The sequence below is a fragment of the Durio zibethinus genome, chromosome 18 (genome assembly GCF_047325235.1).
Source record: "Durio zibethinus cultivar Kanyao isolate XHJ-2024 chromosome 18, ASM4732523v1, whole genome shotgun sequence".
Classification (NCBI taxonomy): domain Eukaryota; kingdom Viridiplantae; phylum Streptophyta; class Magnoliopsida; order Malvales; family Malvaceae; genus Durio; species Durio zibethinus.
Window position 1 is genome coordinate 23,010,840 of NC_143179.1, and position 26,015 is coordinate 23,036,854.

The 26,015-nt window shown below is 36.1% G+C and overlaps 5 protein-coding genes across 7 annotated transcripts; all 5 read left to right on the top strand.

The window, feature by feature from the left end:
- The first annotated feature begins 1,839 nt into the window (after positions 1–1,839).
- LOC111300102 (uncharacterized) lies at positions 1,840–4,492 on the top strand. The gene has a single exon (XM_022895729.2). It carries the CDS (start codon positions 2,213–2,215, stop codon positions 4,151–4,153), a length of 1,941 nt encoding a protein of 646 aa, XP_022751464.2. The 5' UTR covers positions 1,840–2,212; the 3' UTR covers positions 4,154–4,492.
- A 2,341-nt stretch (positions 4,493–6,833) lies between these two features.
- On the top strand, positions 6,834–9,868 carry LOC111300103 (ferredoxin--NADP reductase, leaf isozyme, chloroplastic). Its single transcript, XM_022895730.2, has 9 exons — positions 6,834–7,035; positions 7,163–7,397; positions 7,874–8,007; positions 8,198–8,276; positions 8,463–8,554; positions 8,678–8,755; positions 9,065–9,127; positions 9,258–9,492; positions 9,597–9,868. Exons 1-9 carry the CDS (start codon positions 6,934–6,936, stop codon positions 9,662–9,664), a joined length of 1,086 nt encoding a protein of 361 aa, XP_022751465.2. The 5' UTR covers positions 6,834–6,933; the 3' UTR covers positions 9,665–9,868.
- A 372-nt stretch (positions 9,869–10,240) lies between these two features.
- On the top strand, positions 10,241–11,378 carry LOC111300106 (uncharacterized). The gene has a single exon (XM_022895731.2). The coding sequence runs from the start codon at positions 10,383–10,385 to the stop codon at positions 11,100–11,102; it is 720 nt and encodes a 239-aa protein (XP_022751466.2). The 5' UTR covers positions 10,241–10,382; the 3' UTR covers positions 11,103–11,378.
- A 2,486-nt stretch (positions 11,379–13,864) lies between these two features.
- LOC111300105 (pathogenesis-related thaumatin-like protein 3.5) lies at positions 13,865–15,567 on the top strand. Of its 2 annotated transcripts, XM_089748020.1 has the most exons (3): positions 13,865–14,056; positions 14,171–14,858; positions 15,291–15,567. In XM_089748020.1, exons 1-3 carry the CDS (start codon positions 13,999–14,001, stop codon positions 15,430–15,432), a joined length of 888 nt encoding a protein of 295 aa, XP_089604146.1. In that variant the 5' UTR covers positions 13,865–13,998; the 3' UTR covers positions 15,433–15,567. The 2 variants fall into 2 exon arrangements, with proteins under 2 accessions (XP_089604146.1, XP_089604147.1); XM_089748021.1 differs by lacking the exon at positions 15,291–15,567 and having other exon boundaries at positions 14,171–14,862.
- A 6,797-nt stretch (positions 15,568–22,364) lies between these two features.
- On the top strand, positions 22,365–24,237 carry LOC111300819 (thaumatin-like protein 1). Of its 2 annotated transcripts, XM_022896432.2 has the most exons (3): positions 22,365–22,816; positions 22,947–23,616; positions 23,845–24,237. In XM_022896432.2, exons 1-3 carry the CDS (start codon positions 22,744–22,746, stop codon positions 24,050–24,052), a joined length of 951 nt encoding a protein of 316 aa, XP_022752167.2. In that variant the 5' UTR covers positions 22,365–22,743; the 3' UTR covers positions 24,053–24,237. The 2 variants fall into 2 exon arrangements, with proteins under 2 accessions (XP_022752167.2, XP_089604145.1); XM_089748019.1 differs by lacking the exon at positions 23,845–24,237 and having other exon boundaries at positions 22,599–22,816; positions 22,947–23,620.
- Positions 24,238–26,015: the final 1,778 nt, after the last annotated feature.

The window sequence follows — 26,015 nt, forward strand, 5'->3', positions numbered from 1 at the left end:
ACCTTCTTCATTTTATTTTGTTTTTTAACTACAATAAAATAAAGGAAATATTCATCTACCATGTGAATGGAAAGATGGCAGGCATGCATATATTTTGCAGAAAAACATGAACATGCTGACCACTTAGAAATCCACAGAAAAATAAACAATTTATCATGGTCTCAACCCATCACTCTCATTCTCATGATCTGAACATTTATGGAGTCAACCATGAGGATGTGAGACAACAAACTGTTAATAGATTACAATTTCAGTAGATTTTAATCATTTACATGTGAGAAAGTAACTTATCTCAATTAATGTGAGTTCAAACTTCTCAACCATATTTAATTAAAGTTCATACATAGCCACCAGCATGAGACTTTAGTCTCTCCTTTAGCTTCCAAAAATAGACCGAACATACTAAAAGAACTTTGGTTTTTGGAGGAATTATTAAGAGAAAAATAATTGCTCCTATAAACTTTATTATAAAGGAAAGGCAAACCTAAAACCAGACCCTAATTAAAAGCCTTAATTCACAAGGTTGTCCATTGTTTGTTTTTATTTTTATTTTTATTTTTTGCTCAATGTTTTAGTACAATATTGAATGAAGCAATAACAATATTATTATATTATATATCCAAATCAAAAGTCCATCCAATCTGCTAACATTTTTGTCCAACTACTAGTTCATTAAAATATCTTTTGTCAAGACAAATACAAAGAATTTACAGCTGGAAGGCATATATTATATTGAGAAATGGTCATTTTTTAAAGCTTAAACTTAACCATCTCATTTTTTCCCTTTTATATTTCAATGACTAGTTCTCTCATTTATCTTGAATTAAAAGTGATAATGTTTCAAATTAGATTGAATTTGATTTAATTTATTTTGAATAATGTATAAAATTATCAATTTTTAAAATCTAATTTGAATTCAAATTAAATTTTTATATAATCTGATTCGAATCAATTTAGTTTAATAAATTTCTTTTAATTTAAGTTTTTTTATTTTTTATATATTATTTTAATATGATTTTTAATATATTTAAATAGATTTAGTTATAAAAAAATTATTTTTATCTTACAAAAATTTTACAAAAATAAAAATATATAAAAATATATAACTTGATTTGATTTTTTTAATTTTTACTTTTCGATTTGAAATTTAATTTTTATGTAATATATATATTTAATATTTAAATTTAATCCAAATCGAATATAAAAAAAATCAATATGAAGTAAATCAAATACTATAATTTTAAATCCATTTTTGATTTTTTCAATTTTTTTTCACTCCTATCTTGAATTCATTTGTGATAATATATATGGTTTTGATCATGGTTCAAAATGAAGTCATGAAGTCAGTTTGAAATGTTTGCTATTGAAAAAAAAAATTAAAATATTTTCTTGAATTTGCTGATACGTTTTTAACTATTATAGAAAAATAATGAATCAAGTTATCGACAATTCAAAAAAAAAAAAGAAAAGGAAAAAGATGTTAGTAAAATGAACCATAAAAGGGTTCAAAGATACATGGAAATTCATTTAACTTGGGTTTGCATTTTCCTATTTTCGCTGGCAATTTAAAAATGGCCCCAATTCAAGTTTGCATCTTCCATCTTGCATTTTCATGTGAGCCAGATCCTCCTGGCCCCTTGTGTTTGTGCCTGTCAGTTGTCACTTTGTAAAGCGGCAACTTTTCTGTATTGATTGAAATTGATAATTAAGAAATAATAAAATAAATAAAAATGACAGCAACATTTCCGGATTATGATGTCAACTTTGTCTCATCCCTTCAGCCAAGGAAAACCACTTTTTTTTTTTCTAATGAATCAACCACAACAGTTACAAGGTAAAATCTATGCCTTCCGAGGAATACTATAAAGAAGGAAATGAAAACGCGTTTGACCTTGTAAACTCGTCCGCCATGAATGGCCTTTTTCTTCTTTCATCAATCTTCTTCACCTTTCTAACGCGTCCACACCCTGAAACAAAGGCAAAAAAAGAATACCCAAAGTCCCCGTAGCACCCAAAAGCGGCAGCAATTAACACTGCAAAACTTGTATTCATCGAACACCTTCAACTACCCCACTTATCAAGCCTTTTTGCAAGAAACTCCCAAAGTCCCAAACCCAACAAGGATCAACCCTTTTTCTCTATGATTTGATTTATTTAGTTTTTGATCTGATTAAGTTTACCTTTTTATTTTTGTTTTGTTTTTTTGGTTGTGATGGCGGATGCAGTGAAGCAAATCTTGGTGAAGCCGATTCAGTTAGCGGACCAAGTAACGAAAGCAGCGGATGATGCAAGTTCGTTTAAGCAAGAGTGTGCAGAGCTTAAGTCCAAGACAGAGAAACTCGCTGGCTTGCTTCGACAAGCGGCGCGTGCAAGTTCCGACCTTTACGAACGTCCTACGCGCCGCATAATCGATGATACCGAACAAGTCCTCGAGAAAGCTCTCTCTTTGGTACTCAAATGCCGCGCCAATGGCCTTATGAAGCGCGTGTTCACAATCATCCCTGCTGCCGCGTTCCGTAAAATGTCTTCTCAGCTTGAAAACTCAATCGGCGATGTTTCCTGGCTCCTACGCGTCTCAGCTTCCGCTGACGATCGCGACGATGAATACTTAGGCCTTCCTCCGATCGCTGCAAACGAGCCGATTTTGTACCTAATTTGGGAACAAATCGCGATTCTTTACACCGGTTCGCTTGACGACCGGGCCGACTCGGCTGCTTCGCTTGTTTCGTTGGCCAGAGACAATGATCGGTACGGGAAACTGATTATAGAAGAAGGAGGGGTTGGACCGTTATTGAAATTAGTCAAAGAAGGGAAAATGGAAGGCCAAGAAAACGCCGCCAGAGCAATCGGGCTTCTGGGTCGGGACCCGGAAAGCGTCGAGCACATGATCCTCTCTGGAGTTTGTACGGTGTTTGCGAAAATCCTCAAAGAAGGTCCGATGAAAGTTCAAGCCGTGACGGCGTGGGCGGTGTCTGAGCTGGCAGCTAATTATCCGAAATGTCAAGATTTATTTGCTCAGCATAACATAATTCGATTACTCGTCAGTCATTTGGCGTTTGAAACGATCCAAGAACATAGCAAATATGCAATTACTAGTAACAAGGCGACTTCAATCCACGCTGTGGTTATGGCGAGTAGTAATAATTCGAATGTGAATAATGTGAAACATGTTGTTGATGAAGATCATGAGAGTCAGATTCCACATCCGATGGGAACCCAAACGCCGAACCGGATGTATAATGTGGTTGCCAATACTATGGCAATGAAGTTGCCACAAAAGCCGAGTAATAATCATGTTAGGAGCAATAGTCAGGGCAATGTCATGCAAATTCATTATCAACATCAGCAGAATGGTTCGGTTTCGGGTGCGAATATCAGGGGAAGGGAATTGGAAGATCCTGCTACCAAGACTTACATGAAAGCAATGGCAGCTAGAGCTTTATGGCATCTTGCTAAGGGGAACTCGGCTATTTGTCGGAGTATTACTGAGTCTAGAGCATTGTTGTGTTTTGCGGTTTTGTTAGAAAAAGGAACTGATGAGGTGCAGTTTAATTCAGCTATGGCATTGATGGAGATTACAGCTGTGGCAGAGCAGGATACTAATTTGAGAAGGTCTGCATTTAAGCCGAATTCTCATGCTTGTAAGCTTGTTGTTGATCAGCTATTGAAGATTATTGAGAAAGCTGATTCGGAACTGCTGATTCCTTGTGTCAAGGCTATTGGTAATTTGGCTAGGACGTTTAGAGCAACGGAAACAAGGATGATTTCCCCTTTGGTTAAACTTCTTGATGAGAGGGAAGCTGAAGATTCTAAGGAGGCTGCGATTGCGCTTGCCAAGTTTGCTTGCACAGACAACTACCTACACCTTGATCACTCCAAGGCAATCATTAGTGCAGGAGGTGCAAAGCATTTGGTTCAACTAGTGTATTTTGGGGAACAAATTGTTCAACACTCAGCATTAGTTCTCCTATGTTACATTGCCCTCCATGTACCGGATAGCGAAGAACTTGCCAAAGCTGAAGTGCTTACAGTGCTTGAATGGGCATCCAAGCAATCCCACATGACCCAGGTTGAAACAGTAGACCCACTTTTACAAGAGGCCAAAAGTAGATTGGAGTTGTATCAGTCTAGAGGTTCAAGAGGGTTTCATTGATTCAACAGCTTTTCCATTGCAATTTCGTGTTTAAAACAATATCCCATCATTTTGTTTTGAATTCATCATTCTAATGGAGTGTACATACAGTTAGAGGTCTTCCATAGATCATCATAAGTATTTCCTGTCCTTTGCAGAGTTGCTGCTTATTTTCTGTGTCCTCATCGATTGTCTTTTGAGTAGCACGGCTGGTGTAAGGCCAGAAAAGAGTTCAAGATGTTTACCAGGTCATATCTGTGTTCCACATTTTTTTTTTTTGTTCCTTTCTGAATTTCTTCCCCTTGGGAATCAAAACTGTCTGTTGGTTTAGAAATTAAATTTATTTATATTATTCGAAAAGGATTCAGTTTGCATTATTGATACCTGACAGGTTTGTGACATTTTGGTTGGAACAGCTGGAAATGAGTTAAGGTAGGGAAAAGTTGTCTGAAAAGATTGCTTATTATCTGGAAAAGAAAAGAAAATGGGGGGTATGATTTGAAGGTGAAATAATAATTGGGTAGGCTTCTCTAAGTTTTACTGACCTGACATTCTTGTGGTTTCTAACCACCCTTAAAGAATCATTCAAACTCAGACCTCAGGGGCTTCGACTCCTTCAAACCAACTGGTTTGACTTACTATTACCTTTCTTGGCTTCTCATCTTGCTTCCCACCAACAAGAAGGTGATTCTTCTACAGCTACTTTCCCATCAGAAAACGTTCTTTTTGTTTTTATTTTTTTTTTCTCTCTCTCTCTACTATTGGTAAAAGCAGCCTCTCATAAAACTATACAATAAGCAAATGGAGAGCTTCAAAGCCAAGGCTTGGTCAAAATTGACCTGTTCCAAAATACAATTAACAAGTTCAAGTGGATAAACATCCATGCATGTCAAATCCACCCACAGGAGAAGACTGGATTTATGATCAAATTAGACATGATGACTATCTTTCCTTGTTTAACTAAAGGCTAAGATCCAACTCAAAAGAATCGCCTTCGAACCTAGGAAGCTCCTTATTTCTTCTTTTCACTCAGTGGATGCTCCTAAACTGTCACAAGACATCACCTGTATGAATATTGTTCCTATGGCTTACCTAATAATCTCCATTACATTACACATCATATGGAGCACATGGATTTGGTGATACCCCATTTCTTTAATGGCAATCCTTCTACATCAGGGCAAAAAGTCATGAGCCGAAGTCAACGGGAAAACACCTTATAAAATGCAGGTGGTATACATATTTCAATCACTTTTGTAGCCCCCAAAACTTTGGGTTTAGACTTTAGACCCATAATTAGTAACTACAGACAGAAACGTCCGCATTTTGACGTATTTGGTGCATGCGTTTACAAAGATATGAAATTAGTAGCACTGGCAAGAGTAATCAAAAGGCTAAAAAGGACTGATGATGGATTAATCCTTAGTTTAAGGGATAATCAAGATTGGGAAAGGGAGACGTTTTCCATTTCTGCGGCAATTGAATGTAACATAATGATAAATTGACTCTACTCCTACCAATCTGTTAGTCAACTGTAAATGATTCACGAAGCAGCTTCCCTGTAAAACAGGTCAACTAGCACCTCGCCATCCACATGTATCGCCTAACTTAAATAATTTGCATTATTAATTTAATTAATTTAGTATTTTCATCTGATTGAAGTTATCAAATCATACAAGTAAAAGGTGATTGTCTAGTGGTTGCTTGCTTCTACTTCTGTTTTTTCTTTATTTCAGAAACGTGAAGTTTAGGCTAAAGAACGGGTCGAAATACTATTGTGAAACATGAAAACTTAAAAAGAGGTCAAAAGCTAAGACTCCAACATGAAGCTTTTGAAAGGAATAGGTACGATTACAAGCTAATAGAGACGAATTCAATGATACTTTCGAACAAGAAAAGTCTATTTTTATATGCATCCAAATAATTAAAAGATGAGTCTAAAAAAAAATTCAACTGAATCGACCTGACTGGACTTTCTGAAATGGTCTGTGGACCATTTCTAATCATGGACTAAGTGGGCTAAAAACTGTGATTCTTAATATAATTGGGTTTTATGAAATGTTCAGACTGCTTACACATGAATTGAGTGGGCTATACCTGTGATTCTCATCAAACTAACTGGGCTTCTCAAATGGGTCCATGGTGGACTGAGCTAAGATAATCCAAAGTAATTTGGATCCCCCGAAAATTTGTTGGTCACTCTAAATAAATTCCCATTTTGATATGCACTATGTTAGTAATATTGTTAAGAATATTTGGTTGGAAAACCTGAAATCCCCAATCAAAACCTGAGAATTGTTTTATTTTTAGTGAACCATATCTTAGATAGCAACTGAACAATGAACATCTGATAGGTGGTGAAAACAATGTATGGTAACAAACTTCTGATGATATAACCACAATTTTAAACAAGTTTTATCCTCCTCCAATCTCCAATCCTTACTACAGTGAAATTTGATTGCAAATTTTGTCAAAACCATCAAGAAATTATAAACTTAGCACTATTTCAATGTCACATGTGAATAAATAATTTATGAAGTTTGGTGGCTTGGAAAGGAATAGAGTAGAAGAAAGTCATTATATATGCTGGTGTGAGGGTCATACATTTACACATGGACTTATCCTCACTGAGGCCACTGCATTGGCTTTCAAATCTCCTCCACCCAATTCATAATCCAAACCCAATCAAATAGAGAAAAAAAAAATCACATTCTTTTTTATTCCAACGCCTCACTTCTTCACCAACAGCCCATTAGCTAGCATTTTCCCCTATCCTTTCTTCTTTCTTCATTGTCAAAAACATGGCTGCTGTAACTGCTGCAGTCTCTTTTCCTTCTACCAATTCCACCTCTCTTCCTACTAGAACCTCTATCATCTCTCCAGAAAGAATCACCTTCAAGAAGGTAAACCTATCATATTTGTGTGTGTGTGTGTGTGTGTGTGTGTGTATGTATGTTATCTTATCTCTTTCTTTATCTTTTGGCAGCGCTATATATATCGGAAGTTCATCAGCTGCTTTTTGCTTTTCAGGTTCAAGTTTACTACAGAGATGTATCCAGTGGGCGGAGAGTAGTTTCTGTCAGAGCCCAGGTTACGACTGAGGCTCCTGCTAAAGTTGTAAAGGAATCCAAGAAAAATGAGGAGGGTGTTGTTGTTAACAAGTTCAAGCCGAAGGACCCTTACATTGGCAGATGCCTTCTAAACACTAAGATCACCGGTGATGATGCTCCTGGAGAGACTTGGCACATGGTCTTCAGCAATGAGGGTATGCAAACTAATTTTGCTATATTCATATGCTAACTTTTGAAGATAGTTCTGCTAAATTAAAATCATCAAAAGCCTGTGTAAAGAACAAGAGAAAATATTGGATTTTTTTTATTTTATTTCATGCAGTTATATATATATATATAGAGTTTTATGTACATCAATATATACGAGTATAATTTTATAAATAGATGAGTTAAAATGTTCAAATTCAATTCAAAATCGAATAACCAGGCAAGAAGTTGCCAAAATATTGTCGACGAGATTCCTGTTGTCTGCTGGTCACAGCTCAAATGCTAATGGTGATTATTCCCATTCCCATTCCCATGGTGCTCCTTGCATCGTTATGATATTATTATCCACAACTCTAATATTTGACGATCAAATAATAAAAGTTTGCTAATCTTGAGATAATTAATTAGCTGAAGTGAAAAATACTCTTTCTTCTTAGCTGACTGGTTGGTTGGATTGGCTCAGGAGAGGTTCCCTACAGAGAAGGGCAATCCATTGGTGTGATTCCAGATGGGATTGACAAGAATGGGAAACCTCACAAGCTGAGATTATACTCTATTGCTAGCAGTGCTATTGGTGATTTTGGAGACTCCAAAACTGTGGGTGTACCTTCTATAGGATCATGATTCATATTCAAGTTTTAATTTTCTTTTCACAATGAGATGCAAATCAAATGCTGGATATCTAGAATAGGCTTTGAGCTACTGGCAAATCGATAAGCCATTAGCATGTTCCTCTAGTTTTTGTTTGTTTTTTCATTTTTGGTTTGATCTCATCATATTTTTGCAGGTATCCCTATGTGTGAAACGGCTAGTCTACACCAACGAGAAAGGAGAACTTGTTAAAGGGGTCTGCTCAAATTTCTTGTGTGAGAATGCAGGACTTTTATATTTCATCACACTATATTACTATTGCTTTGAACAATTCATGTTAAAAGATTTTAACCTCTTGTTAAAGTTATTAGTACTTTTAACTCAAATAGTTGTGAAAAAGGTAGAAATAGACTTCTGGAGGATTACCCTACTGATGCTAAATGTTTTAATCATATCTTCAGGTGACTTGAAACCTGGGGCAGAAGTTAAAATAACAGGACCTGTTGGAAAGGAAATGCTTATGCCTAAAGATCCCAATGCCACAATCGTCATGGTTTGTATATTACCAAGCTGTTAACATACTAAATTTCATTATCAGGCATTGATTGGAGATTCCATTTTATTCACTAAGTGCTGGTCCCAATCAAGATTTTCAAACTCAGCTACTTCATTGCAGCTTGCTACTGGAACTGGAATTGCTCCCTTCCGATCATTTTTGTGGAAAATGTTCTTTGAGAAGCATGACGATTACAAGGTAGAATGAATATTTTTTATCTTCTTTTAAAAGGTCTTATTGCTAGCTATTCTATAGTTCAATGTGTCACATAGCAAACAATGCATCCAATTTAATACTGAAAACGATCGTGATCATTATGTTAATGCATCTGAATTAAGCTGTTGCAAATGAAGCCTGTTATAACCTGTGGCATTAACTCATCAAGGCTAATATAAAACATAAATGGCATCGATCTCCATGACCACGAAGCAAAACATGAATAATTCCTGAACCAATTAGATATGGTTATTGTACTGATGAGTGCTTAACTTCTGACATGCTCTTTAGTTCAATGGTTTGGCATGGCTCTTCCTTGGTGTCCCCACGAGTAGCTCATTATTGTATAAGGAGGTGAGCAAGCTAGAATCTTATTCTTGACTGATCTGATTCTGATATGCGTTGCCTCTTAACTTTCCGGAAGCAAATGCTGATTTTTTCTGTTGAGATTTTCACTGAAACGTCAAATGTTTGCGTATAACAGGAATTCGAGAAAATGGAGGAGAAGTACCCTGACAACTTCAGGCTGGACTTTGCTGTGAGCAGAGAGCAAACTAATGAGAAAGGCGAAAAGATGTACATTCAGACCCGGATGGCTGAATACGCAAAGGAGCTATGGGAGTTACTCAAGAAAGATAACACCTACGTCTACATGTGTGGATTGAAGGGAATGGAGAAGGGAATTGATGATATAATGGTGTCACTTGCTGCAGCAGATGGTAAAAAAAAAACAAAAAAAAAAAAAAAACCCAAAATTTCACAAGAATAGGTAGAGAATTTCTATGTATTATTCCCCTAATGCTGGATTTGCACTATCTTGCAGGTATTGATTGGACTGAGTATAAAAGGCAGCTGAAGAAATCTGAGCAATGGAATGTGGAAGTCTACTAACTTTGGATTACATGTATAAATCTCCCCCTCTCCCATTTTTCTTTTTCCTTTTTTTTGAGCAGCCATTGTACAAATCTTTGGGTAATGTTTGAATGGACCATAAAACTCTGTGGAATTTATTTTGTCTACTTCCACTTTATAGGATGACCATTCAATGTCTTAATTTTAAGCTTTCACTACCAATATATGAATATCTTTTATCCATTTGATAGGTTTGCAATGGGAGTTGAACTTACTGAGATATTACTTGTATGGCTTTGTGTGAACGTTGGTTTCAAATTGTTTTAATCAGTACAAATCATAACTGCAAATAAATAGGGTTCTTCCTTATTGGGGAAATGTTGCTTGTAAAGGCCTGTCTGTATCTCTATATTATACTTGTCCCATCCTATTTTGTTCAAACATTCAAAGGGACCTTCTTTTATTAGTTCTATGCAATGCTTGAGTCTTTAAGTTTCACCTCCAAATTGCTTGCAAATTGCAATTGATTCAAAAAAAAATTTTTTGTCAAAAATTCTAAATTTATTTACTTATTTATAAAAGGAAAAGAAAAAAAAATCCCATGAACTTAATTACCCCAATTTTGGCGTTGGCTTTGGCTTAGGGTTCTATTTCCCTATCCAATCTACCCCTATAAATTCCTCCTCTTCTCCACCATTAAAACCCTAAAAAAAAGGTCTCTTCCTTTAAGATCGCAAATAACTCTCATCTCCCACGAATGGTTAAGCAACAACAAGAACAAGAGCTATCGAGATCCACCGGCAAGGTCTTCTGGTTCAATGACCAAAAAGGCTTCGGCTTTATTCGACCCGACGATGGCGGCAAAGATCTCCTCATACATCAATCTTCAATCATATCCGACGGCTTCCGTAGCCTCGCCGAGGGCGAATCCGTGGAGTTCATTGTCTCCCGAGGCAACAGCGGCAAGACCCAGGCTGTTGATGTCACCGCAATCGGGGGCTTTCCTATCAATAAGAAGGACCATCGCAGTGCTGCTGGAGGTTGGAGGGGCGGAAACGATCGGAGGAATGGGAGCGGCGGGTGCTTTAACTGTGGGGATGTTAATTATCTGGCCAGGGATTGCAGTAACAACGCTAGTAATTACAACAACAACGATAATGCGCCTAGCGGCGGCAGTTATTGTTATAACTGCGGTGAGGCGGGGCATTTTGCTAGGGAGTGTAGGAGAGATAACGGCGGCGCTGGGGGTGCTGGAGGTGGGAAGTGTTATAACTGTGGGAAATATGGGCACTTTGCCAGAGAGTGTAATAAAAACAGTGGCGGCGGCGGTGGAAGCGCAAGCGGAGGCTGTTTTACGTGTGGGGGATTTGGGCATTTGGCGAGGGATTGTAACAGTAACAGGGAAACAGAATGTTTTAAATGCGGCGAGGCAGGGCATTATGCGAGGGTGTGTCGGAACTTGAAGGCTTCGGCTTAAGCGGGAATGTGGGAAAAAGAAGAGTTATAGTAAATATTTATCTTTTTCTACGTTTTGGGGTTCTATGATTTTTGGAGGTTATGCACGAGGATGTTCTGGATTATCCATTTTTTTTTCTCTTTCGGGAAGGGATTATTCCAATTTTGATACATAGATGAGCTGGTTCGGATAAGGATTTTAGCTTTTTTTTTGTTATTTTTCATTGTTCTCAGTGACTTTGGCTTTGCTCTCATTTGAGTAGCTTTTATTTTCAAGTGTGAATTATTGTTTTTTATATTCTCATGATGCAAATTTTCTTTAAATTTTTATAATGCTGCATTGATCATCTATGTTTTGGAGGAAGTTGTAGTCTTAATTTGGTGGTATTTGATCATCATTTTGCGCATTAATCTTTTCTTAGATTACATTCCTGATTCTACTATTTGGTTTAATGCACACTAGATTATTGTTGTGTAAGGGTAGAAATTGTTGTTTCTTTGTTAATGTCTTTTCTTTTCCTTTGATATTATGCTCTCTTCATGGTATCTTGTCAACAAGAAAGATTATAATTGTAAATTGAATTGCAGTCTTTCTTTAGGGTTTAGGGAGTTATAGTCATGTCTGTTGTCAATTTGATTGAGGCTGATTGGGATTATAGTTTCATTAATTTTGGAACTATGTGCATTGTGCCTTTTGTTTGGTAATGACACTATTGAATTTGACACCTGTTCAAATTATTGATGAGTAAGGTTTGAATTGTTGATGTCGCTTTGTCCTAGCTTGTTGATGGAAGGGATCCCTGTGTGAGCATAGTTTGACTTGGTTTTGTTGCATCCATGATCTTTATGCCCTGCCCCAGGCTTCATAGCTTCCTGTTTTCTGCTGTAGTTTATCTTATGGATGCTATGGTCAGATGCGAAGGTTCAGAACTTACTAGAAAGGTTACTAGATGGCGGAGTATATTGGAATTGATGAGTTATTAGATAAGCTGGTTCCAAATTGCAAGTAACGTTCCTTCTACATTCTTAGCTTGGGTATCTGAACAGAGTTGCTATTATATGTTATGCTGGGTATTCGCTCATCTTTCACATTTCTGATGCTCTAACTGGAGTTTTTGATGTCGTCTAGCTAGTGGTAGTGATATTTGATGCTAATGTGCTTTTGATGCTCGGGGAGGGGGGAAGGGTGATAAAGATGTTTGATATAGGAATGGTGGGTGGTCACTGGTCGGTTTGGTTTGGTATTGTAAGGTCAGCTATGAAAGTTATGACTATAACTTAAAGACTAGCATATATTGGCTTTTGTAAAATTAAGTTTATATATGATGCATTGCCAGCATTCCTAGTAATTAAACATTTGTAAACCAAATCTTGCCATGTTATATCATTGTTTAAAGATGTGTTAAGTCATTGGTTATTGATATTGCACGATTGCATCGAATATAAGTTATAGTGTTTTACCATATTATGTTCCACCTTAATAAGGAAACATTTGCATGTTTCTAATGAACTGCTATTCATGATATAAGCAGTTAATCATTCTAAAGGCATCATGAGTGCTCATCTGCAATATCAGGGACACTTTGTTTACTGATGCCCTGTTCGGAATAGGGTATCTGAGAACAGGTTTAGGATTGCTGACCTATGCGTGACAAGCAGGTAATGGCATGCTTCATTTTGATTACAAAGCTCTCAATTCTTTTTACTTTCCTCGCAAAACCAATGGTAGAATAAAAAGAAAGAAAGGTCAGAGAACGGGCTAGGCTATTTGAGATTGATAAGCACGAAAATTGTTGACGTTAGCCTCTTTCCTTAGAAGTAGTCAACTGTTTATATTCTATGATGAATGGACGAGAATGAACCCATAATTTGTGCTGTTAAATCCTCTTTCCTGGGACATAATTTCTATTGGTCACGAATAGGATAATACTAATTAGCACATCAAGTTTACCATTACCGTCAAGTGGCTGGTAAAATTTTATATTAATCGAAACCTTTCCACTCTTCAAAGGGTCGCGTTTCCCAGTGCCTATTCTTTATATATTTCCTTGTCCTTTTTCGCTTTAATAAAATTCCAATGTTGACAGAGAAAGCCCATAGCTATTGGTATCGGCTAGTTACTGTCGAACATATTGTAGCTAGACTTGGACTAATATTATAGAGGCTTCATGCAACTCAGATTGTACCCAACGTTCCCTCGTTTGTCCAACAATTTTAAAATAGTAACAAGTTGCACAATTATCATCCCTTGCCTAACTTCCTGGATAACTTGCATATCAGATAAACATTTGACATGAATTGTGTTGACTGCATTGATTAAAATCACGAGACTCCTCTGATTCTTGTTCTTTTAATTTGCAATAACGTATCAAAATCAGTCTCGGATTGCAAGACTGATGGTCTTTGTCCTTTGTTTTTCTCAATTCATTTCTTTGTAAGCTTGGACCCGACCTTTCTGTAACTTCAAGGGGAATAAATTCACCAGCTGTCACGGAATCCCACTGCACCTCCTAAATACTTCGAAAAGCCTATTTAATCATTGATATTTTCCATTTGAATATTTCTCTAGTTTTCTGCTTTTAACGTCGGCTTATAGGGACAATTTTTTTTTTGCTTTTCCCAAGTATAAGCAACGTGCGAAAATACATTGGACGGTACTGACCGACTTAACAGTTTGCAGATTGAGCATGTGCCTCAGCATATATGCGACTTTGCCCTGCCCACACAGTCCATATCTCTTATGTAACATATGACATGGTAACCGCTTCTATTCTATTTTATAGGTTAAATACTTTTTGAATATAAACACTCTTTGTCCGCCCCATCTTATTCTTAGTCTTTTTTTCCCACCAAGTGCTGGCAAATCTAGTTGTTCACAGTCCTCTTTTTAGTGCCTTTCTTTCTTCCCTCCTTTTTCAATGGCTGCTCTTTACCTTTCCATTGTGTTGGTTATGTTCTTCCTTCAACAGTTGTCAGGTCAGAATTTTCTTACCAATTAATTTCTCTGTCGTTCGTTTTTTTTTTTTTTTTCCCGTTATTGGTGTTGGTTTAATTTCGTTTTCCTTTCTTTTTTTTTTTTTTTTTCTACAGGTGCTCATTCATCAAAGTTCACAATTGTAAACAAATGCAACTATACAGTTTGGCCAGGGGTGCTGTCAGGTGCTGGAACCCCACCAATTTCACCCACAGGATTCATTCTTCAACCAGGCGAATCAACATCTTTCTCTGTTCCAACGTCTTGGTCAGGTCGCTTATGGGGTCGAACTCTTTGCACTGAAGACTCTTCTGGCAAATTCTCTTGCCTCACTGGGGACTGCGGCTCATCTACTCTAGAATGCTCTGGTGGGGGTGCCATCCCTCCTGCCACCCCTGCAGAGTTTACACTGAATGGTGCGGGGGGATTGGATTTCTATGATGTTAGCCTTGTTGATGGATACAATCTACCAATAATGGTATCCCCACATGGTGGAACTGGAGGTAACTGCACCTCAGCTGGATGTGCTGCGGATTTGACTGGTGACTGTCCTCTGGAGCTTAAGGTTGTCGATGGGGGTGATGGGGTGGCATGTAAGAGTGCATGCGATGCTTTTGGGGACCCCCAATATTGCTGCAGTGGAGCTTATGCTACTCCAAATACGTGCAAGCCCAGTTCTTACTCCCAATTCTTCAAGACTGCATGTCCTACAGCTTATAGCTACGCCTATGATGACGGAACCAGTACCTTCACCTGTGCTGGTGCTGATTATGTTATTACTTTCTGCCCTACCCCTTCCACCAGGTAATAAATGCATAGCAAGTCCCTTGGCTTTTATGATTAGTTGATTGCATTCAATTTACCAATTTCAATTTGATCGGTTTCTTCCCTTCTCCATGTCTCGTAAATTTGTTTCTTACGTCATTGGAGTTCCTTAGAGCGATATGGCATTAAGCAAATCAGGGTCAACCCATATCTTTTAGTTGAAATTGCTCTATTCTTAAGGTTTTAGTTCCCCACTGAATCGGTTGGAAGTCATATGGGGACCATTGATTGTTTAGTCCGAGGTATGGCCTGCACGTTCCTTTTTAATATTTATCTTGATATACTTGAAGTCTAAAAAATCTGCACCGTCCCATGCTGCAAATGCAGTGCACCATTTATATTCACACAATCATCATCACGTTGAACTTCTTTTAAATTTGTTGGTTGGCTGATGTTGATTTGTATTTGCAGTGTCAAGTCCTCCAATCCGATGGCGGTTGACATCTCATCTGTTTCGCCGCCTGTTTCATCAGCTCTCATTGGCGGTGCCATCACCACTTTGGCGGCAATATGGCAGTTGTGGCATCCCTTTTGGACAATGCCAAGCTACTAGCCAACAACATTAGGAACCTTTTCCGATATTGTTCTTTCTATGCGGCAACTTTGACCTCCGAAGTTGGGTCCCAGCAAACTTCAGCAATTTGCATCCTGAATGGAATTGAGTGAAGAGAGAGAGTTGGCCATAGTCCAAACATCCAATCATATCACATTATCACCGACCTCCATTTTCCTTCTCCAAATTTCTCCAACTCGAAAGAATAAAAAGCTATGATTTTCTTTTCTTCTCCTTTAAATGTAGTATATGTACAAAAGATAGAAACGTGTATCACACATCACCAGCTACTTTTTCCCACTGAATCTTGAAGGAAAGAGCTGGCACGATGAAGCCTTATTGTTCTTAATTGATCATTGGACATAAATTGTATGTAGGAACAGACAATGATTAGTTGGCTACGTTAATTTTTTGCAACTGTCGCCTTCTAATGCCAACTGAGATGAGTTCAATATCCATGTTTGTTTATACGGAAGGGATTTTCTTTTTCCCTTTATCCCTGTTGCCTATGCCTGATGATGACAATTATTTAAAGATTTGTTTAGTTTAAGACATGGTGTGGGTTTGGCCCTCATAACTTAATTGTTTTGCCAATGATAGACAATTAAAACAATATTTTGATTGCATCTGATGTTTCAAGTATAGTTTTCAATTTCTTATGGGTTTGATCCGAGTATGTGATTAATTTATTTGCTTGATAAATTTAAACAGTAATAACATATAAAAATGTTCGCCGCATGATCGAAAACATTTCTTTCTTACCAAACATATACAAGCCCTTATTCTTTTTTACTTTTTTTTTTTTTAATTTTAAATGTATAAGTTTGTGGCACACAAGGAATTCCTGAAGTCAATGGAAGCATGGAAAAAAATGCTTGTTAATCATTTGACTTGTAGTGGAGAATATCATGGTTGAGGGATAATCTTGAGTACAGAAGTGGCAACATTAATATGCGCATCATGATCGGTACTGATGATTTCTTTCTTTCCAAATCTCACAATTTTATCAAAGAGTTTGGCCTAAAGCCTCAAAATGTGCTATGTGGAACTAGTTCACATCAGGCGTGTGGACAAGCCTAGCTAGACAAACCAGTAGGAAAGCCTGGACCATCCATGAAGTAGCTTAGGCTGGTTACTTTCAGCCTTCAGGTATCACAGAGTTCTGATAAAACATGTAATCACCGATCTGCAAATTCTTTTTTTTCTTTTCTCCGCATAGTTGCAAAAAAGAAAAAATGTTAAACATGTGAATATTTGTCTCCTGGGAAATATTCGATAAAATTGAAAGCAAAATTTGTACTAAAAGATATTTGTGTATTATGCTTGTTAGATTCTATATTCAGATTTCTGAGAAATATCAGGATTAAATTGTGTGAATATTGAATCTAACTAATTTGGAGTTTCTTCCATAGTTGAGGTGAGAAAAGAGAAAGGGGATTGAAGTAAAGCAACCTTGCCTTTCAAATGTCGTTCCAATAATTTTTGGAATCATTGGAGAATTTTAAAGAAGTAATCTCTCTTTTTTTGTAATTATTAGAGTACGAAGACTCGTACTCGATTTAAAAAGTATTATTTGCTTTAATTTTAAAATTTTATGATTTTGATTCACAAAAGACGTATAATAAATTTTAGTTTAGATATTTATATATATATATAATAATATATTTATATATTTTTTCAATATGAGATTAAAAATATCACAATTTTTTTTACATATATATTATACCATATTCATATATTCTTTTAATATGAGATAATGAACGTCATAATTTCTTCACTGTTAAAACATAACATCTCTGTCAAGCCGACATTCTTCCAATCTCATGTGAAATTGGGTGCATCACAATTTTTTTACCTTTTAAAACTTGATGTCTTTATCAAGTTGAATCTAACCACATGATTAAGATCACATCAGATATTAGAGTCCAATCATAAGACCAAGATCAAATCAGATGTCTTAGAGGTGATTCCTCATCGTGTAACATTTAGTGACTCTCACAATCCCATCGTGTAGTACTTAGTTTCTATCAATTGGTGAACACACTAGACGAGTTTAACTACAGGAGTAAGATCACACTAAACGTTATGATTTTAGAAGTGACTCTTCATTGTGTAACACTTAGTAACTCTCACAGCTTTACCGTGTAGCACTTAGTTTCCGTCGATTGATGAGTACATCAGATATTAGAGTTCAATCATAAGATCTAGATCACACCAGACGTTAAGATTTTATAAGTGTTTTCACCATCATATAACATTTAGTGACTTCTATAGTCTTATTATGTAGTACTTAGTTTTCATCAATTAGTGACCGTTCTGATACCATTTATGAAAACTCACATCTAACTTACAAGATATTATCTACTTTAATTCAAAATTTTTATAATTTTATTTCACAAAAAATGATCATAAATTTCAATTTGAATCTTTACATACATTTTTTAACGTGGAATTTGGGGCAACATATGGAGGATATAAAATAGTAGTTCTATAATTTTTGGACTCTTATATCATACAAGTCATCTGAAAGTTCTGCTAGTTTGGATGGTTTTATGGCTCTAAAATGTATGGGGTAAAAATAGTATGAAACTTGACATCCATGACTCATTGATGATGCGTCAAAGTCATATTTTTACATATTTTCCTAGAGCAGCCATAAGCAGCAAAACTGCAGCGTTTTTTTCACCTTCGGAAAGGCCATTCTATCTGTCAACCTCATAAACACGTATTCATGTGTTGTATCGTAGAATTCAAGGTGTAAAAGGACATCTTTTTTATGTTCCAATTTGATAGCCCATTTGCCTAGCTCAGTTTCGTCGAGGATAAAACTTTCTAGTCATTTAGTCAAGGAAAGAGGTTTGAAAGACCCAGATGGCTGTTATGTAATGGATAATGTCATAAATCGAGTTTCATAAAGCATTTAACTTCTGGGCTGCGTATGTGGGCTTTTCAAGCTGATTTCCATCTCAACTTGGATGTTAAACTATTATGGAATCATGGAAAAACCGACTTGGCTTGTTGAAGTATCAGGGCTACGATCGTTTATTTACTGTGATCCTGGCAGGTTCCACGCTCCAACTAATCTGTGTGACCAAATTGTTTGCTAAAATCTGTAATCTGTTGCATTCGTAGGTAAGGCAATCTTCCTCAAGATGCAGTTGGCTATGGAATTTTCACTTGAAAATGGAAAGAATGAAACTAATGAACACCCAACTGAACAATTCCGACGATGTAGGATTCTGGCATTTCCACAACAGTTGAAAACTTGAAATTACCCTGACCTATCGTCACATTTGATATTGCAAGGAGGTTTTAGATAGCATTCTCTCAGAATTCACTTGAATTATACTTCATTTAGGTGCATTCTAGTGTTGCTTTGTCAATGTTAGCTTTGGAAAGCCTCAACACATCAAACTTTATGTAGATGTGAATGCATTCATGTTGTGCAATGAATCTTTCATTTTTCAACAAAGCTAGTGATCTGATCTCATCCTCAAAAGAATTTGTGGGAGAAATGGAGGAGCAGACTATTTTTTGAGAGGATAAACATATGAAAACAAACCAAGCCATGTCAAATTAAGAATTTCTTAAAAAGGCAGAAGATAAAAGGCACTTTCAGCCATCAGCCGAACCACATCTTGATAAGGCAAAGCTAAAGACCTTAACTTTTTCCATCTCCCATGTTCCCTCCCTCTCTACCCAAATTACTGTTCTTTGTTTCACCTTCCATTTTTTTAAAAACAATTTCAATTTCCTTGTAATTACGTTCATCATTTTCATTTTTCTTCTGCATATAATTAATGTCAGTTTAATTACACTAACATCCGTGTGAAAACCACTTTTCTGCTTTCCATAATTACTCATATAATACAATCTTATGCCATAGAGAAAAAAGTAATTAAATTAAAGGAGAAAGCTTAAGAAACAAAGATTCGACCGAACCTTTTTCAGAAAGAATGTTTTTTACTATCAAAATCAGCATAGTGGACAAAGCATGACAACAAAACTTTATTAAAGAACGATGGATTGCTGAAAGAAAAAATGGGGGAAAGGGAGACGACGATGTATGCCTACGAAAAAGAAGGAAAAAAAAGGTTAAACGATCTTATCTACACGGCATACCGCACAACTATGGAGGTCCCTCTAGATGTTGATGGAAGTAAGTAAAGGGATTCCTAGTCTCCTTATATATTTGATACGCAATTGAAAATTTTTAATAACCTGATAAGTTTTATCTGGTTATCATCCTATATTAATCTTCTGCAGAAAAGACTATTTCACTGATGAACACTGTTTTTAAGAGAAACCATCTTATTAATTTGATCGAAAAACCATTTTCCAATGCATAATTTGCGCAATTAAGTACAAAGTACAGGTTTCAGAACTGATATTCAGGCCCATTCGCCATGATTAGATCAGAAAATTTGACCAAAAAAAACTAATGAAAATTTGAACGGGGGAGATTGATTTGATTAGATTAGATTAGATTAGACCTCCCACTTGATAAGTGCTTAATTTTGATTGCTAGGTCGCTTAATTTAGTGCACGCCATCCACTTTCACTTGACCAGTTGGATAGATAGACTTTTACAACAAGTTGATGTTAAATCAGATTAAATTCTGGTTTGAGCTTTAAGAGAAAATCCCAGTTAGAGTTAATTCAAACAGGGTCCACTAGCTACCTAAACAAAGAAAATAAAGATAAATGGCAAAAGGGTTTTAGGAAACATCCATTTCCACTCCACCATAGAAAGAATTCTATACAATCAGAGACTATTTGGCTCGCATATAGACGAAAGGGGCCCTTATCTGTAACAGTGGTTATCTCACTCGAAAAGCTGGACAAAGCAATCCTGCTGAAAAGTTGGGGATCCCACAAAAAGCTGTTAAATGAAACAAACAACGAACTTGGATGGAAGTTGCGGCAAGAAATGTAAAGCTCCATGTGCTTAAACACGACGACCTAGCAATAATCTTTGGAAAGTTGTACGTAGCTATTGCCCGTCACAGATTTGTCCATGTGGAATTGTTGGACTCTGACAATGCAAGTTATGGTCAGACTTTTCCCTTTAACTAATGTTTCAGTTTCATGCATGAGATCTATGAGACAAATACACTTTAAGGATTTGCATTCCAAAATCAAGCGAAGAGGAAAAAACTTGCAGATGATATGCTTAGTAAAGAAGTTATCAAAAAAATAAAAAGAATAAAAACATATTTTCATGTGATCAGGCTTATTATTCAAAGGGACCCACGAAAAATGCAAATGTTGGATCATGAGCAAGCCTCGTGCGTAGCATCCACTCAAATTACCATGTGATTTGCCTCGTCTTTCCAAGGCAACGTCGACAACGCCTACCTTCAGGATGGCGTTTCGCCAAACGGGTTAAATTCCTGATAACGTTGTCTGTAGATCATCAGAAGGCAAAGCCCGGTTGGTCGTGGGTCGTGATTGGAGAGTTTTCCAGTAATTTGGCCAAGAGAGAGAATTTGCTTTGACGCAAGGAGATCACACTTTGTCATTAGAGGACATTCAATGTTATTAGTTTTAATTTCGATGATTTGTGTATTCATATTATATAAAATATTAAATTTTATATATTTATATAATATTTTATATAAATATTACGTATTAACATATATTATATAAAATATAATTTTTTTGTTTTGTTCTTGACCCATCAATGTGTCTGGAGCCGAAGGTAAAAAAATAATGGTAACATTATCCCCATTGACGCAAAAACAATATGCTCAATTTTTGGGGTAAAACGTAGGTCAAAATATTGTCATTAATGGATCCTGATGGTCTTTTTAGAAGTCGGCAAAATATAATCTGAATCATCTATAAGAATTTTTTTTAATCAGTTATAAGAGTTAATTACGAGAATAATTCTTTTTTATGAATAAAAAATTAATGTGAAAAATATTTAGAGAATAGACTCTAAAAAATTAATGAAATGAGAGGACAAGAAAATCAGAACCTGACTGAACGAACTTTGAGACGGTGGAACATATCCTTTTGATGGATACTAGATGCTAGGCAACAGGGAAACAAGTTGATGTGTTCTCTACAATCATCAGGTTTGTTGATTGGTGAGATGTTTTTGTCAAAAATATATTTCGATTGAAGTAAACTACTATAACAAAGCTCTGGAGTTCAGTTCACCAACAAAACAGAGGAGAAAAACAGGGTTTTAAGCTATCATTGGATCAGAGGGTGAGAAGTGATACTGTTCTTTTCTCGTTCATAGTTCTTGTGTAACAAATAAACAGAAGAAAGGCTTTAAAAAGCTCATTTTCATAGTTTATCCCCTAATTGAGAATCACATCTCCCTTCCTTCTAAAAGTTACTTTCACATTTAAATCTTCATTTCCTTAGCTATAATAGAATATATTCTGTTTTTTTTTTGCTTGTTTTATATTTTATAACAAAACCATGGAATCATTTTCAACATATTTTTTACATATTAGACAATGAGATTCCATGTTATGTTCTTTGATAATGCCATAATTTAAGAGATAAGTGGTCGGCCAATGTGGACCTTAAAAGTGTTATCATAAAAAGTTCATACAATTATTTTTAAGATGCAACATCTAATAGTTATAAAATTTAAATTTTAACATTTATAATTTTTTTTTATTTTTTACAATGAAAAAGTAGTAATATTTTTCAAATAAAAGAAGAGATGGCATTTTCCTAAAATTATTAGTACCTTCATAAAAAACTTGTTGGTATTAACAACTGGAATTGTACTCTCATTACTGACATTTTTAATTAAAAAGAAAAAAGAGGAAAGTCTAATTGGTAGGTAAGAGGGGCCAAAGAAGCAAACAAGTGACAATGAGGTAGTCATTTGAGCATGTCTACTATTGTCTTGATAAACATTCAAGGATGCTTGCCTTTATAAGGGGATGAAGGGCTGGCGATTAGATTCCCCCACCACCAACACCACTCAACTCAGCCTTCCTCCATCCACTCTTTTTGGCAAAAAAGGAAAGGAGTTGAAGGCTCGAGCAGATAGAGAGAAAAACTGTGGAGTTTTATGGGTGGTAGTCCCAAACATCTTCTTCATTCTTCTTCTATCTTTGCTATCTACCATAGCAAAAAGCCTTGTCTTGGTTACTGTTCCTTTTTCTTCTTCTTATTCCTTCGAACACCAACAATTGCACCGGCTTCAACACTAGCTTTGCTCAATCTGAATTCCCTTTTATTTTCAATCACAACATTCCATTCTAAATAAAAAATTAAAGACAGAAACTTGAGAATTTGGAACATTCATTTAACAACAAAATCAGAGATATATATTCCCTAATGGCTAGGTTCCCCTGCTATCACCATTCTTTTATGACGTTCTTGAGCTTCACTCTCGTCCTGTTTCTTAGAGGTAATGAGAATAATTGCTTTTTAGGAAATGGGGTTGTTCACATTTTCGTGAAGTTCTGATCTTTTAGATAAGTAGACCAATCTGAATTCTGACCCTCTGTTTCTCTGTTTTTCTATGTTTATTTTTGCAGTTGTTACGGCTGCCACCTTCACATTCATCAACAAATGTGATTACACGGTATGGCCTGGAATTCAAGCTAATCCAGGAAGTCCACAACTGGAAAGTACAGGCTTTGAACTCACAAAAAGAAGCTCTCGTTCTTTCCAAGCCCCTACTGGCTGGGCAGGTCGCTTCTGGGGCAGAACAGGCTGTGATTTCTATGACTCTGGACACGGATCATGCGCTACAGGTGACTGCGGCTCTGGCCAAGTTGAATGCAACGGAGCTGGTGCCATCCCGCCAGCCACCCTAGCAGAGTTTACACTTGGTTCAGGGTCCCAGGACTTCTATGACGTGAGCCTGGTGGATGGTTATAATTTGCCTATGATTGTGGAAGGGAATGGAGGGTCAGGAGAGTGTGCCACTACTGGTTGCGTGACGGATTTGAATAAAATGTGCCCGTCTGAGCTAAGAATTGATGGCGGCGCTGCCTGTAAGAGCGCCTGTGAAGCCTTCGGAAACCCTGAGTACTGTTGTAGCGGCGCCTACAATAGTCCGGCCGCTTGTAAGCCTTCCATGTATTCAGAAGTGTTCAAATCAGCTTGCCCCAAATCCTACAGCTATGCTTTTGATGATGCCACTAGCACTTTCACTTGCACTGGAGCTGATTATACCATCACTTTCTGTCCCAATCTTCCAAGGTAACTTCTAAAGCAAAATTTTCTTATTTGCAGCATAATTGGTACTACTATTGTTGCCATTTTATTCAAAGTTTTTTTTTTTTCTTTTCTTTCTTTAGATTGGTTGGTTCATTAGATTCTTGTTGAGAATAAGTGTTTTCTGATTGTGGGCTCTTGATGTGATATAAATTTGGCACTTGAAAGATTGATAGTTGCATATATATTTAATGTCACATTAATTTTATGCAGCTTGAAATCTTTAAAGGATCCTGCTCCAAAGACAACTGGAACAACTAATGAACCAGGGTCGGATCCTGATCCAATACAGGCGGCTGAACTGGCTACTCAATGGCTAGCAAATTTGGCAACAGGAGACTCAACCAGAATCCAACCATTTTCCCCTAGCCAATTTAGTTTTGCTGTGACTATTTTTCTTGTCCTAGCTCTGTTCTTGTAGTCTTTCAATTTCTCAATTCAACTTCAAGAGAAAAAAAAAAAAAAAAAGAAAGTAGGACAAAATCCTAGTTGTAAAGTTTAGACCACCCACTTCCAAATCATGAAATATTTTAATGTTAAATACTCTTATTAATATGTGAATCATTTTGTTTCATAAATAGAATATGGTTTTTTTTTTTTAAGTTACTCTTTTTTCTTCAGCTTTTGGATGGAGTGTTTGTGATTCACAGCTTGTAAACTAAAGTGAAAGATCCAAGAAAGTAAAAGGAAATAACTTTTCCAAAACGACATTTACTTAAAGGAAAAAGGGTATGCTTTTAACATTGAATCAGAGTCTTGAGATGGTTGTTGCGGGAAGCCATTTTGAAGGAATCACCAAGCTTTGATTTATTATGGTCTGCCATGGTTTTTTTTTTTTTTTTTTTTTTTTTCCTTTTTTTCCTTTTTAAGGTTTCTTACCTCCAATGGAAGAAAATAAAGAAAATGAAGTTGATGGCAAAGTAAATTAATCAAATGCATTAATCGTTGAATTAAATACTCAAATTATAAAATTAACGAAAAGTTACTCCAATGTGAATTAGAGGATTAATGTGCAAGAATAACCAAGTTTGCAAATTTCTTTTTCTTTTCTTTTCAAAATAAAAAAATAAGCATAAAATAATTAAAGTTCATTAGGTTTTTTATTAGAAAAATAATATCATTCCAACTTGTATCAATTCCTTTTTGTTTTAATTATCATTATATTCTAATAGTAGTATATAGGAATGTATCACCATCAATTCTTGTTATTTCTATATCAATTCCTTTTTGTCTTAACATGTAACTTCAACTCATCATAATAAATTCAATGCCAGTCACTAAATTACATTGAAGGATCATATCATACCTCTAATTTTCATATTTAGTTTATATGTTAATTTGTATAATTGATTTTTACTAAATGATTTTTTTAGATATATGTGGTGAAATGTCACCATAGCTTTGATTAGATAGACAAAGTGGGAGGATATTGAAATTTTCTTGTTGTGATGAATGGTAGGGCAGTAATGGAAGAAAAAGTTGAGGAGAATTGCTGATGTATAGAAATAACAAAGAAAATAAAAAGCTAAAGAAGCCAAACACAAGTAACCATCCAAATTGTTCCAAAGGACTGTCAGATTCCTGTGGGAAATGATTCTTCAGCCAACTTGTTTTAGGAAGTAACACCACCATCCACGCAAAAATCATGGAGATATAAAGGAGATTGAAGTCCATTTCCTCATTGTTGCTTTCTCTTTCAACCTTTCTCCCAAGCATTGCCATGTATCTTTGAAAGCTTTGTATGGTAATTATTTGCAAGTTGAAAGAAAATGTGAATCAGGATATAGCGTCAGCACCAACCAGGATCCACTGCCAATGGTGTTTAAAGAAAGATTGAAAGAAAGAAATGACATGAAGCAACAATCTCCATGGTAGTTGGATTTGAAGGATGATTTATATAGTTTGATTATTACTAAATCAAGTTGTTTTCAGCCTTGATATCCTTTGCTAAATCATCAGATTTGGCCACCACTTTTATAACCTGTTCTAGACGTTTGAGAAAGTTCCTCAATTTCTTTCTTCCAGTGGGAGTGTTTGAAGAAACCAACCATTGGAATCGATCCTAGAGTTGCTGTTTGTCTACAGTTTTTCCACATATCTGCTCTATGCTACAGTGAGCAAGAAAATTTTACAATTCCTGCTAAATCCATTACTGGAACAGCAAGTAGTTTAACTTATCTCCATTGTTGGAGAGTTGAAGGGCCTTTTTTAAGTCATTGATAGATATAAAAGCTTTCAAAGTGTAACTTTGTTGCTCAAAGGGGAGATAAGGAACATTCCATGGAAAGTTCGAGTGCACTCATGCATGTTACATTAAAAAAGGAAAGTCACGATGAATAGGATAAATAAAAAAGACAATATCGATGCATATTTAGTCCCCAACA

Coding starts and splice junctions, on each gene's coding strand:
- LOC111300103 (XM_022895730.2), top strand. CDS start 6,934: ATGGCTGCTGTAACTGCTGCAGTCTCTTTTCCTTCTACCAATTCCACC. Junction 8,756..9,064: donor AGAAGCATGACGATTACAAG/GTAGAATGAATA, acceptor CATGCTCTTTAG/TTCAATGGTTTGGCATGGCT. Junction 9,493..9,596: donor GTCACTTGCTGCAGCAGATG/GTAAAAAAAAAA, acceptor ACTATCTTGCAG/GTATTGATTGGACTGAGTAT.
- LOC111300105 (XM_089748020.1), top strand. CDS start 13,999: ATGGCTGCTCTTTACCTTTCCATTGTGTTGGTTATGTTCTTCCTTCAA. Junction 14,057..14,170: donor CTTCCTTCAACAGTTGTCAG/GTCAGAATTTTC, acceptor TTTTTTCTACAG/GTGCTCATTCATCAAAGTTC. Junction 14,859..15,290: donor TGCCCTACCCCTTCCACCAG/GTAATAAATGCA, acceptor TTGTATTTGCAG/TGTCAAGTCCTCCAATCCGA.
- LOC111300102 (XM_022895729.2), top strand. CDS start 2,213: ATGGCGGATGCAGTGAAGCAAATCTTGGTGAAGCCGATTCAGTTAGCG.
- LOC111300819 (XM_022896432.2), top strand. CDS start 22,744: ATGGCTAGGTTCCCCTGCTATCACCATTCTTTTATGACGTTCTTGAGC. Junction 22,817..22,946: donor TCTCGTCCTGTTTCTTAGAG/GTAATGAGAATA, acceptor TTATTTTTGCAG/TTGTTACGGCTGCCACCTTC. Junction 23,617..23,844: donor TTCTGTCCCAATCTTCCAAG/GTAACTTCTAAA, acceptor AATTTTATGCAG/CTTGAAATCTTTAAAGGATC.
- LOC111300106 (XM_022895731.2), top strand. CDS start 10,383: ATGGTTAAGCAACAACAAGAACAAGAGCTATCGAGATCCACCGGCAAG.